The 14,430-nt window shown below is 40.4% G+C and overlaps 1 protein-coding gene across 1 annotated transcript in view; it reads right to left on the bottom strand.

The window, feature by feature from the left end:
* ANTXR1 (ANTXR cell adhesion molecule 1) overlaps positions 1–14,430 on the bottom strand; it is a 206,561-nt gene that overhangs the window by 132,223 nt on the left and 59,908 nt on the right. Inside the window, exon 9 of the mRNA XM_036435582.2 lies at positions 3,622–3,682. Within this exon, the coding sequence (XP_036291475.1) occupies positions 3,622–3,682 (61 nt within the window). The remainder of the gene's footprint in view (positions 1–3,621; positions 3,683–14,430) is intronic.

Raw genomic sequence — 14,430 nt, 5'->3', positions numbered from 1 at the left:
AAATCATTGTCTTGGGGGAATGCACTAGTCACCATGAGTGTCCTGAGTGGACAAGCCTGAGTGGGGCTTCAGCAGGGGCTGCTCTGGGGGCTGAGGAAGGAAGTTATTCAGAGAGAGAGAGGGGCAGGGGCTAAGAGAAAAGGTTTTTTGGTTTTTTTTGGTTGTTTTTTTAAAATATATTTTATTGATTTTGTACAGAGAGGAAGAGAGAGGGATAGAGAGTTAGAAACATCGATGAGAGAGAAACATCGATCAGCTGCCTCTTGCACACCCCCTACTGGGGATGTGCCCGCAACCAAAGTACATGCCCTTGACCAGAATCAAACCTGGGACCTTTCAGTCTGCAGGCCGATGCTCTATCCACTGAGCCAAACCAGTTTTGGCAAGAAAAGGTTTTTAATGAAAGCAAATTCTACCCTTTTCCCCCACAAATCTGTCTAAGGCTTGGTTCCCCATTGGACTCAGACATTTGAACAATCAGTTATTTCCTTGTTTACTTTCTCTTCTTGCACACGAATTAATCCTTTTGTAGGTACTCTGAACTTTATCAAAGTTCTCTCCAATATTTTTTTCTGTAGCTGTTTTTTTTTTTCTTTCATGTGTCTGTTGTTAAGCATCTAATATAGAATATAGAAGTGTCTCATTTTCAGGCTGTTAGGCACCTCTCTGAATGGTGTAATGTTATCAACATTAAGATTCTCACATTGATCTTCAATCTGCTTTAAAATTATAGTGATGATAATAATGCCTCCTTGTTTTTAATAACAGTGTATGCTTTTCAAAGTCCTATCAGAGGTTATAGACTCACAGCCTACAAACTTTGAGTCTTGGCAGTAGCCTAAAGAAAATACAGAGGGGGTATGTTTGGCTCTACTTGACAGGAGTTCCTAGTCATGAACAATCAAATAGGCTCCAGAGGGTGATCAGCAAACGACCTTGAAAGAAATCCATGGAAGAACTTTGGTGTAAGAGTTTCCATTGTCTTCTTAGTGAAGTTATTCTCTAATCAGCCTGATGTAGCCATTTTGATTCTAATTCAAGAGAGATGGGAGCTTGACTCTTCAAAACCCAGGGCTAGCTTCCATCTCTGTGTCTTGTTTAATTTTTTCTTTATAAGAAATAAAGGAAGTAGAATTGGATAGTTTACCCTGACATAGGGAATGATGGTTTGTCTATAAAATATGTTATACTGCACATAAGCCAGAGATTAAAAAAAAATGTCTAAAGTAAGGTTCCTTGAATTGGATTTGCCAGAGCTTTGTCTATTTTATTGATTCTGCCAAAGAAACAGCTCTTGGAAAAGTTACCAATTGAATTGCTTTAACTTGTTTAACTTTGTTAATGCATTTTAATATTTTCTTTGACTTGAAAAATATGTTTTACTAATTTACTTTTCTTTTCCATTTAATAATATAATAAAATCAATGAATTTGCTAGTATCAGTTCTTGTGGACCCTATATTTCTGTGCCATATTCATTTTACATGTGTGGTCTTTTTTATTGTCTCACATACCTCAATGATGTGTAAAAGAGATTATGATTTCCCAATCTTTCTATCATTTATTTGACCACTGGGTTCATGTGGTCAATTCAGATTCCAGAATTATTTAGGAAGATACTTTTCTATCATCCAAGTTGAAATTTTATTTTGTTCTAGTTCTTTTTGCCTTTGGGTATTATTTTCCAGTCTTTGTTCATTTTAATTAGATAGTTCAAAGATATGATAATTTCTTAAGGTGAAGTGAAAGGGGTTAATAAGGGCCAAATAGGCAAAAATCAGAGCATTGTTTGTTGAAGGAACATAGGAATCAAGGCATTCAGTCAAGATTTGTTGACTAATAGTTAAATGCTGTGTACTCTATTAGGAAGTGGAGAGGAATAAAATTTCTTAATTGTCCTCAAGAACCCTGCAGGAGGGGACTTTATTATGCTGGTGAATTAATAGACCTGTATTCATTGTTGTTAGACTCTCTGATTCATTACAAGGTTGGAACACATTCAGTAGGATGGCGGAACCACAAGTCTGGTTTTCCTCATGAATGGAGTAATTGTACAATTAAGGAACTCCCCTGCTTCCCCATCATTTTTAAAAGAAGGAACTATAGAAACTGTGGGGGCAGGTTTACCTTGATGCTAATGAACCCTGCTGGGGGTTCCTTACTGCACAGACCCCTTTCAAGGCTCTGGCACTGGATTCATGTGGTCATACGCTTTTATCAAATTTGCAAAGGTAAGATTTTTCAATTCCTTTCTTTCTTTTTAGAGAGAGAGGGAAACTTTGATTTGTTCTACTTATTTATGTATTCATTAGTTGATTGAATACTAATGAATTCAATCAATCGGGAGGTCAAATCTGTAACCTTAACATATAAGGGTGATACTCTAATCAACTGAGCTACCTGGCCAGGGCCTCAATTCCTTTTCTTAAAGAGGTTCTCTGGATCTGGCCCAGTGGCAACCACAGTTGTCCCTACCAGGTAGCAATTTATTTAAAGGTCAGTAGATAATCTTTATTGATTGCTTTTCTTTAGGAAATGTACACATATCTCGGAATGGTCACCAAGTATTGTTACCAACTTTATATGTTTACATATATGTTTAATGTTTTATTGTTGGCAAATATTATTCAGGGCCTCTAATTCCTTGAAAGTCATTCAGCTACTCTAAAACATAGCCAACAAACTGGGATGAAATCTTTACAGAATTATTTCATTTATATCAATACAATGTCATAAAGAATCAAAATGTGCAGTATTTGACAAAGCCTGAAAGGTGTTCTTCAATGCTTACAGGATCATATAATACATTTTCTGTGATAAATAATAACTGGCATTGGTATTTGGGAGACTAGAAAGGTGACACTAACAGTGACCTCTCAAGCTCCTGGAGTACCAGCCTTCATGGAAGGGTTTACTCTTTTGTATCTTCAGCACCCAGGACAGTGCCTGACATTCAGTAGGTACTTAAATAAGAGCGAGGAGAAACCTGTTAGCAATTATACAAAAAGGGCCAGCATAGCTGAAGTTTGCAGTCTATTACAATACTAGACAAGAATGAGACCCCCATATGAATCAGTTAGAGAAAGTATTGTGATTCCCAAAAGGCTGATCCTTTGGATAAGCAGAGACTTCCTGTATTAAAGACAAAATTATAATGGTCTTTTATTAAAACAACTGGAGTTGCCGACACTATTTTATGAGGACTGGCAGATTGGTCAATTAATATTAATATGTTAACTATGGAGAGAGGCTAGCACTAATTAAATAATTAAATAGATTAGTATTCGGGGGTGGCCTGTTATCACCCTGACCATCTGGTACCTGAGCATGAAGGGCTAGACTGCACTTCTATCCAAAACAGGGTTGTTGGTGGTGATGTGTGCGAATAATTAATCCCATGAAAAGAGAGTTTGGACAGACTTTTTCAAAGTTTCAAACAACTGACATGTTGATTCTTTCTTTTCTTTTTTTCCTAAAAGCAAATGTATTTAGCAATTTTTTACTCCTCTCTACCCTCCCTCTTCCTGCCTTCTTCCCTTCTCTCCCACCAATGAAGCCAACATGTGATTTGAGATCAAAATATCATTTGTATGAGAGCAATTAGCACTTAATCTCAATTTACCTCCTGCACATATAGTGGATGGTTCAGCTGCTAGAATTTCAATGCAGGACTTCTTCAAAATCTAGAAGGAGAAGAAATAAAACAGTCAAAGCACAGCTTATTTTGTTAAAAGAGAGAAGTAATGTTTGCTTTTAGTTACCAAGATAGGAAGAGTCAAGGACATTATGTTGCAGTGGGTGATTGGTTGGGGAGTGCTTGACTAGTACCCTTAATATCAAACATGCAATGAGCCAACGTTGTGTTAGATGGTTTTCAAAAAAATCATTCATTGGTTCTTTCAGCAGATATTTACTGAGTCTATGATATGCCAGACCTAAGCTATGGAGAGATGTTGGGGAAATAGAACTTACAATTGAAAATATAAATAACAATGGCCGGTCATATGTGGTAGGTACCAGGGTTAAGGGGCAAACAGAAGGAGCTATGGAATTCACAGGGGTGGGAGAATGGGGAGAGATCACCGAGGTCTGGTACGTGGGAAGGACTTCATGAAAACCATGGGTGCTGAGGGTAGGACTCAATCAAGTGGAGTGAAGTGAGCTAGGGAAAGGGTTGGGGTCCAGGCAGGGAATGGCATTAACAAAGGTGAGAAAGTAGAAATACATAAATCTCCTTAGCTGGAACATAAGGAGCTTGAAAAATCGACAAAAGAAAGAGTGATAATAGATAAAGCTGGAGAGTAGGATGGAGATGGCCAACCCTAGAGGATCATTTTCACATGACTGTATGCAGTTCCCTGTTTGTTAGAAAAGTCCAGCAAGAAGTTGAGGAAGAGGGTTTTGAGGGCTGCTTTGTGGTGTCCCCCTCTTCAGTAGGACCCCCTATGCTTCCACTTCAGTGGAAATGTAGTCTTCTCCCAAATAAGAGTCCGGTAAGGTTGGGGGAGTTATAGAGGAGCCCCATGACCACTTAGGGAGTCAGCAAGGAAGGCTTCCGGTCAAAGCAGGGTATCTGACTGGTAGGGTTTAAGCTTCTCTCCACCATTTCTAAGTCATGTTTCTTAAAAATTTCAACTAAGCGTTTTACACAAGTATAGGATACTGAATTAATTTACCAAGCAAATGCACTATCTTTATTTTGGGCCTTAATTTGGAGATAGAGATGGTTCAGAGGGCTGAAGGAAGTCATTTTTCTATTTATAAAAGGGGCACTTGTTAGAGGAATTGACAGTGAAATTATAACACTGAGTCAGTAAAAGGAAAAGCATCTTTTTTTGCATTGGGAAACACTCTTGTGTTGATGTATTGATTTGCATGTGCTACTTTGTTCCAGCTTAACTAAAACATACATCACGGTTACAGTAAAATAAAAGACACACAAATTGCAAAAGGGAAGGAAATGGACTAAAGGGAAAATAAGAGGGAGATGAAATAAGGAGTGAGAACATCGCAGGAAAAATATGCTATGCAGAGTTTATTTCCTTGCTAAGAATGGCTCATGGATTTAGTTCTAAGCTTTCCAGTAGCAAATGAGGACAGACAATATTTATGACATTCTCAAGCTGTAGAGTGAAAACAAGCTAGTTTCTCTGAAGAGATAATATTTACCCATTCCAGAGAGAAAGCTGGGCGTCCGCATAGAGAAGCATTGTGAAAGGAAACGAACAACATGCTTCAGAAATCTCACATGCAGATGACAAAACAGTAAGGTATATTCCCTGAAACAGGTTCCCTCACCACCATGTGCTTTAGGTAATATATACCTGAAAGTCACAAAAAAACAGTTTGTCTTTTTTTGACAGTTCTGAAATTCATATTTCCAGCTACTTTTCCTAACATTCTTTTCCACTCCTCTACAATTTAAAGGCATTTTCACACTTTGATTCTGTTATTTGTTTTCAGCTTCCCCCTGATTTCACAGTGGGAAACAATTTGTCTTTCTGTCAGCTTTTGCCTTCTTTCCTGGGCCTCTGGCTTCCCCAGCCATCTCTGCCTCCACCCCAAACACAGGATCAGCCTCAGTTCTTTCTAGTGCCTAAACCTGTTCCAATTGGAGAATGATTCAGGTGCCCCCAAACCCCACAGCCCAGTGCCCACCTCCGTGAGAGTCAGTGGTCCTTACCCAGCTGTCTCTGGGGACCTGGAATCACCACTAGCTCCTGAGTGCTCTTCAATGTCACTCTGACTTGGGACCAGGCACCCCAAGGATAGATCCCAGACACCCATGTTTCCCTGTTGGCTTTCCCATCGCTCCTTCCCTTTCCTAGGGTTGGTCCTCTAGGTCTCTTATGTATGCAGTGATGTCCTCGGATTAAGGCTTACCAAAACCTTGATGTGTAGGGACTCAAATCCCAGGTGACAGCTGTCTGACTTGAATGATGCCGATTGTTCAATCTGTCCCCTACATTTGCTATGCTTGGTCTTCCTGCCTGAAGGGCCACCTCAGCCAGTGGTTGCTATGATGGAGCCACCCCCTTCAATGTGTCCGCAGGCAAGTCTTCAAACAGGCCACATTGGAAGAAGCAATTCACCCACATGGAGAAACTTACTAAATAGTGGCATTAGAACAACCACGCAGCTATTTTTTGATGTGTTAAATAAAATTCCTAAGGCATTTGACATCCCTTAATAAATCATTTTATCATCCACAACAGAAGATATCCAAAAAACAGTTTAAGAATAAAGATTGGGCTATTGGATCTACTTTGTCTCCATCCCCAACTCCACCAAAACACATAAATGAAATATTTTCACCCATGTAAGTTCTTGACTTTGAACCAGTGTTTTCGATCCAACTCTAATACTTCACCAGGGGTCAGCGAAGGCAACACCCGTGAATCTTTGAGCGCAAAGACACACTAGCAGGGTCTGTCATCATAAACACATGCTGCATTATTCTCCCAAAGTGTCTGCAATTAGTTGATAAATCTAAGGAGTTGTAAGAAGGGCCAAAAAATGTCAGCCAAGTGCTGTGATTCAATCCAGTAAAAACACAACTTTCCCAATCGTAACCTAAACCATCTGGAAGGAACGCATTGCCGCCAACAGAGTAAAATTTATCAGTGAGGGGGGAAAGGCAGGATTTGTCTGGCACTGTGGCTCCTACTAATGGGAAATGTCTGGTTTCAAAAGGTAGGCAGTCACAATAGCATTGGGTAGATTTGGGGGGTTTCCTTGTTTATTAGCAGCCCAGACTGCACAGTAAACACTCTGCCTGAGCTTCCCCTACACAGCAAATCAGTGTAGGGGCTGGAGTCGAGATGAGGATGGGAAGGCGAAGGATCCGTCCCCCCTCAGCACAGTAGTAGCCATGGAAGAGGTGTGGACACAGCACTGGGGAATCACTGGAGTGAAATCACTAGATGGAGCTGGAGGGCCTCTCATAGAGTCGTGGTGATGTCACAGCTGATGGTATAATTGGCCTGTCATGGAGACGGGGTAAGACCACTACATGCCTCAAACATAATCCATGTGAGGGGTTAGGTCCTGGTCCTGGACTTACCCTTCCTATGGTCCTTGACAAACCCTTTAACTCTCCTGAACCCCAATTTTGGGGAGCAATTTCACATACTGAGTAACAGCTTAGAATCTAAAATCAAATTGCTTGGGCAGCTCATTCATGAACAGTGTGGCCTTGGGCAAGCTGCATAACCTCTCTGAGTCTCTGGGTCCTCAATTGTAGAAGTGGGATAAGAACAGTACCTATTGCATAAGTTTGTAGAGTTGGCAAGATTGAATGAGATAACATAGATAAAGCCCATAGCACAGGGCCTGAAATCAGATAAGTCCTCAACTAATGGCAGCTGCTATTATTGGGCCCCAAGCTCCACCCCGTACTTGCCTGTGGACTTGGAAAAGTTATTGAAACTTTGAATCCCAGTTTCCTCTGTTATAAAATGGGGATAAGAAAAACACTGACCCGAATGATGGCAAAATAACAAGCATGAAAGGAGAGATATTTAGTTTGTAAAGTCAGTTGGACTTAGGTGACAAAACTCATATTGGATTGGAGGGTGAAGAAGAGAGTGAAATTCAAGAAAATATAACAAGCATTTTAAGGACAGAACAAATAGGTGTGAATCCATAGCTATTCACAAGAGTTGGGCTACCAGCCATAATGTACCCTTCATGTAAAAAAATTCACCAAGAAATGTCTTCAGAACATCCTTAGTAAAGCACTTAGGAGAATGTTTAACAAATAAAAGCAGGTTTACAGTTGTGAGTATGTGAAACAGAGTTTATTCTTATATGATTATTTATTAAACTGAAAATCACCTTTTGTCAACCCCATATATTTGGTTTTCAAACCATAATATCTGTTATTACTTTTCTAATCACCACCACTATTACTGTTGGGCCAAGATGGTAGCTCATAGATGATTACATCTCATTACCCAACACTGGCCTCAGGCTTAATTTCCTGACCCCCCCCAAAAACAAACAAACAAAAAAACTAAAAAACAACCCGAAAACAAACACACACACACACACACACACACACACACACACACACACAAACAAGAATGGCTAATAATACTTTCCTACTTTTGGAAAGATTTCAAAAAGAAGCTATATGGGGAAACATGTTTAAAATCCATAAAGAACTATATAACTTGGATGTGTTGCTACTGGTATAGTTACTTTTGCACATCTCATTAGATTGCTGGCAGAGTAAAAGAGGCGGCAGAGCTTTGCCAAATAATAAAAGCTACTCAGTATATTTAAAGTGAAATCCATTGTGGACCAGTGCAGGTTGTATATAAGAGTTCATTTTTTGGACTCTAAAACCCAACGTCCTTTTTCATAAAATTCTCAGTTTATACAGAGATTTTGCAAGAATCCTTAAAGGATTATAAATGTTGCATAGAGTATTAGGAACACCTCCTTTGCCATAGGCACACCTAAATTTTTTTCCTAATTGCTCTGCCTCCTTCCCTAATATCCAAGCAATTTTCATTTACTTGGCCATTTTCTGATAGTGTGTGTGTGTGTGTGTGTGTGTGTGTGTGTGTGTGTGTTTGAGTATAAAAGACCAGCCTATTTTATTCATTCATTGCTTCCACACATCTTTCAGAGCATGTTCCTTAGTGTCTTATTTGGTGTTAAAGGCACAATCTGATCTGCTTTTAAGATGTCCGGGGCTTGGGACATGCTAGTCCACAGGTGGTTAACTATTGACCAAATCCATCTGTCTACTTTTTTAAGATAAAACCTAGCAATTTTCCTTAATTTCACTCTCTCTGTCCAATGTGGATTTTGCCATCTAAGTCATAATGATTTTACCAGTGAAATGTTTCTGCATCCAATATTTTAATATACATTACCATCCTTCAGAGGACTTGTCTTGGTTTGTAATTACCTAATTACTTTTGGATTGTTTGTTCATTGTCTATCTTCCTCTTTAGACTATAAACTCTATGAGGGCAAGGATTGGACTTGTTTTTACCCACCTCTATATCCACAATGCATTACATGGCACATAGTAGGCACTTTCAAAAAATAAATATTTATTGAATAACTGGGACAATTTCTGCATGACTTCAGTAACTGGCATTCTAGCATATTATGTACTGGTCTTCCTTCTTCCCTGCAGTTAGAATCTTAGGGTCTTATTCCTCATCTTTTAACACCTCCTCCTTCTTATTACACACCACCCTCTTTGGGGACCATTTTCTCAGGGTACCTATTTTAACACAGTGGGTGTATCATATCTCCATGTCTAAGATCTAGATTGGCCTGCTTTGTAAAAGCCCTTATGCCTTTACTGGAAAAACATGTAGAGGTCTGTGTGTAGGGGGCGAGGCTCAGGCTCCCACAGAAAGACCACATGCACTATTACAGCTGAAGGCAGAATGCACATTGGATAGGCCTGGAGAGCATTGCTTTTAGTTTAAAAAGTCAGGAACCATGGAATACACAATCAGCTCCTCCAAGCCTTCAGGACTGTCAATGTTTCCCCCACGAATTTTGAAACTACAGCAGATCCTCTAATAACATCGATTCACTTAACGTCATTTATGTTTGAGATGCTCTAAAAATTCTTGTTTATATCAGCTAAGCTATGGTAAAATTGATTTCAGTAATGTAATTTCACTGCAGTTCTAAGAACCTATTTACAATATTGAGGACTTACTGTATCTGATTTCTAATGAAATGGAAAAAAAAAGAGAGAGAGAGAGAGAGAGAGAAATCACCTTTCCTAACTAAATTCCACTCCATAATTTAAACCAATCACACTTATTATCAACTATGGAAATTATCCCAGATCCATGTCTTTTCTACATTACTATTAATAAAATAAAAATGTACTATTATGTACACATCTTTCTGGGATTCATATATGACTTTATATATACTTACATTATACCAACTAAATACTCTAACATGCAAGAAACATTTGGAAGGTTTTACTGAATTTTGACAATAAAGCAAAAGTTTCTGTCTGGGTGGGAGCACCCAGCTCACTGAAATAAATGCTCCTCTTCTTGTTAATTTCACTCGGAAGGAGTATAGGACAAACAAGGTTCTGAAGCGGAGGAAATCCTTTTATTTTTTTCCCCAGGAAATCACTTTCCTCTCTTGTTTTCAGAAGGAACTGCTCAGATAACTGTGAACTTCAAAACGTAGTTTATTTGGTAAGATGAGCTTGTTGACCTGAATATTGGCGAAGGCAGTGGTTCTCCTTGAGAAATGACCTCTGCAGGGAGTGTTTCACTGGATTTTGTTCTAAATTCTGCTGTTGTTTTTGTAATAGATCTTAACAGATTCCTCGATACAGGAGGTAGAGCTGGGGGAGTTGGTGGGGTTGGGTGCTGAGGATTAACTGAGCATGGCTCTCTGCGATCTTTGTAGCCTCTTCCTGCTATTATTTTTATTACAGTTGGATTCATTAATAAGCCAAATGGAAATAATAGCTTAGTTGAAATGACTGGCCTAAATGCGTGCAAAGTCAGAGCCTAATTAATGACTTCTGGGGTAAATACTTTTTAAAACAGATATTCTGCTCACTATAGAAACTATAGTTGATTCTCTTTCTGTGTCCGGGCACAGGGCAGGGAGTCCAAAATACCATCTTTTATAGACATGGCCTTGGAAGAGAGGAAGGAGGAAGGACGGATGATTTTATATGACACAGAGCCACACACATGCCGCCTCATCATGCAGTGTAGGTGGCGAAGGGCATGCAACCCCCCGGGCTGCTGTAAATGAATAAATAAGCACAGCACGACCTTGGACACCATGGGAAATAGGACAAATGGGTCAGTCTCTGTCATCACACAATTTACCACTGACCCAGAGGAGCAGCACAGAGCACGAAAAAGACCCACGAGCCAGGCAAGTGGTTTCAACTGGGGCTGCTGGAGGCAGGAAAGAGGCTTAGTTCTGTAAAGACAGGTACTTTCCGGGACTGTGTGAATTGCTAAACTGTGATTGGAGGGAAGCCCGGAGCAGTTCTGAGTGGGATCTTGGAAGAGTAAGTGGGAGGGAAGGCCTGAAGATGGGCTTTGCCTTTTGTCACGGCTTTGCTAGGACCCGGACCATATTAGGGGCTACACTTCTTTCACATTCCCCTGTGCGGAAGGGGGAAGTCAGCAAAGGGTATGGTTTTATAAATAAAACAAATACATATACACCATGGACTAGATCTGCTCCTCAAATTTGCTGATCTCACAGCTTCTTCGTTAACAAGGATGTTCATGCCAAAACTTGCAAGAAATTCTTGCAAATACAGTCGTTTGCTCAATACTTGACCGAACATGCAGGAAGCGCTGTGCACTGACTCACCCTCTCATTAATAGGAAGCCTGATGCAAGCTCAAATATTTATTCCAGGGAAATGCTCCTAGATGGAGGTGGCGTGGTGCCAGGAGCTGTTTTTTTTTCTTCTCATGGACAGCGCGCGTGGTTCCAGGCACTGCCCTCAATTGCACACTAAGTGGGGACAGCTGGGAGCAGAAGCTGGCCTCTCAGTCAAGGCCAAGGGCTGGGATTCAAAATTGCGGACCATTTCAGCGTTATCTGAGCCCAGCTTTCAGGCAGGTTCCTGTTTCCCTGCCTGCGGCACTTTTGATAAAGCAAACCAAGACCTGGAGCCTGGTTAGACAGACTTTCACTCCATGGCTGGCCCTGCATGTACCAGTTGTGGTCCCTGGAATTTCCCTGAAGAAGCCACAGTAACAGGAATAGCTTCTTCCTTTCCCAGTCTTCCTGGCTTAAAGGGCTGCCATCTGCCAACCAACCACATTTTGTCTTGTAAGTTTACCAACCAGATTCTGCAAAAGCAAGTAGGAGTATAGTCCTCACAGGTAGAACCCTGATCAAGTGTGTTGGGGACAGCATCTCTGAAAAACCCTGGGATTTTCAGAGATGCTCTCCACGACTCCACCGAGCAGTTAAAGGCAAGGGGCTCTCCCACCCATGCCCGTAGACCACGTGGGTTCTGGTCTTGCGTCTGCTGTAATGGGGTGAACTGAATCAAGCCATTTCACGATCTTGGTTGTCAGTGTCTCCTTCTCTGACGTGGGCTGCTTCCCGGCCTGGCCACATTATCAGAAGTGTCCTGTGGTCATTTTCCTCATGACCATAGAGACAGAGCTGTGTTTGATACAGATCACAGCCCATGGATGTGTGGCCTTGGACAAGTTAGTTAGCTAATCTCTCTGTTCTTTAGACTGTCTGCTTCTCTAGAGGGGGTAACAATATCTACATTAAATCATGGTCATGAGAATCTGATGATAGTATAAAATTATTTGCATGGTGTTTAGCACATGAAAACTCAAAAAATGGTGGCATTTCTTATTTTTACCTTCCTAAGGAAATGAGGTGGGAGAGGGCATAGACTCTTGGGTCATGGAATTGAGTTTCAACCCCCCTTCCCCATTAGAGCTATATGCCCTTGAGTAGGATGTTCGAGCTTCAGTTCCTTCACCTATAATATGGGAATAAGAGTATTTCCTTCGCAAGGTTGTTATGATTTTTAAATGATATTAAATTAAATTAAATGGGATGAAAGAACAGTATTTGGCTCCCAAATCAGTTATCTACAGCTGTTGATTTCTTTCTGTCTTTCCCTACGTTCCACCAATGAGACTAAAATGAAAAACAGGTGAGAGCACTTGGAAACTAACACATAATACAAATCTGACACACTAGGACTTCCCCTTTCAAGTAGATAGGGTTGAGGAACAGCAAAAAGACCAAACAAGGGTCAGACTGAGGAAGCAGAGAATGCGGGACTTGATGAATCCAGGCTCTGGGATTCAGTGGCAATTTTCCATCCCCTCAGACATTCATAGCCCAAGTGGAAAGAGTAAAATCTCTGCAGCTATGGGTTCAAATTTCCCATTCTATCATCATGAGCAGGCAGACTTGGAGCAATTTATCCAACTTGCTTGCATCTCAGTTTCCTCACCTGCAAACTAGGGATAATGAATCCTTCTTCAGAGAAGGGTTTTTGAAGTGCCTAGCAGAGGAGTTGGTGCACAGAAGATGCTCAATAAATTCTAATGATTTTTCTTCTTCTTTATGGTGTTTATTTATTTGTTATCTAAAGGGGATATGGATATCTCATGTTCTCTGAGAGCCTTGATTTCAAGTGTGACTGTTCTATTGTCAGACTGTGTCTGACTACAGTTTCCCACAATCCCTACAGTAAAATATCCGTGGTCTTCAAGGCTCCCTATGATTTAGCCTCATATTGCTTCTTCACTTCATCTTTGGCCATTCACCGTAAGTACTGCCTTTCTTACATTTTAGGGCTTTGCTCTGCCAAGAAGATTCTATCCATGCTCTTCAATGAATAGTTCCATTTCATCCTTCAAGTCATCTCTTCAAAAGAACCTGAATTCTTTGTCACCCCCTTTACTCTTAATTTCAGAACTATAGTATGTTATTTCTTATTACAATTTTAATTATACATGTTGATTTGCTTGTTTTTATGTGTCCCTCCCTTTAGAATCTACAGTCTTGATGTTAAGCTGCACTAGGGTAGAGTTTCTCTGTCTGCTTTACTTTTAATTGAATGGCCAGAGTCCACCATAAGAGGTTTGCAATAAGTACTTGATGAATAAATAAATACTAGCCCCTGCTTCTTAAAAACAAGGTCATTATGGGCAGCGACCTTTACAAACCACTTGAGCTTATTGCAAGCTGCCCTGCACTCTTATTTTGGATAATGAAGCCCATTCCCATTTTATTATGAGAAAACAAGCAGCCACCAAGCAAAATCCATGGGCACAAGCTGCACTAGAAGCTTTAGATGGGCGGGAAAACGAGAACGTTCTTTTCAGTACCCACAAGGATAAATGAACCTAATTCGCAAAAATAGCCAACTTTTAGGCCATAATTATTTCTGTCTGACTTGAGAAAGATGAGCCCTGCTGCGCTTGTCCCTGTTTCTCTGTCCAAGCAAACAAATTAGCAACCACCATAAGTACAGGTTTCACGTATTGGAAGGAACGAAACCACTATCATAACTCCCAGATAAAAGCCCCTAAGAATGCTATCATTCAGCTAAAAGTTTGGAGTCTCAAATTATTATTCTCTTTCCCTTTTTGGGGAGACATTTTTTTGCTAAAAGTTGGCATCATTTCCATTCGGGGGCGAGGAGAGCTTTATAAAGAGCCTGGCTCAAGTTGAGCTTGGGTTGAGTTGTTAGGTTGAAATATTTAAGGATGACAGTGATTTATGCAAATAAAAATTATAATTTTTATTATGTAATAAAAATAATCCAAAGTTCTTGGGGAGGAACTAATTCTTGAGTGAGGTAGACACATGTCCCTGTTCAGAACCCAGCCATCTGGGGGCAGGACTTCTGCAGGAGCCTTATGAGAGAGCTCCTGCCTCTGGCTGTCCCCAGGCTCCCATCTAGC

Source organism: Pipistrellus kuhlii, unplaced genomic scaffold (assembly GCF_014108245.1).
Source record: "Pipistrellus kuhlii isolate mPipKuh1 unplaced genomic scaffold, mPipKuh1.p scaffold_m20_p_13, whole genome shotgun sequence".
NCBI lineage: Eukaryota > Metazoa > Chordata > Mammalia > Chiroptera > Vespertilionidae > Pipistrellus > Pipistrellus kuhlii.
Note: the sequence above shows the minus strand (reverse complement) of the source record. Positions and strands in the feature narration are given on the sequence as shown.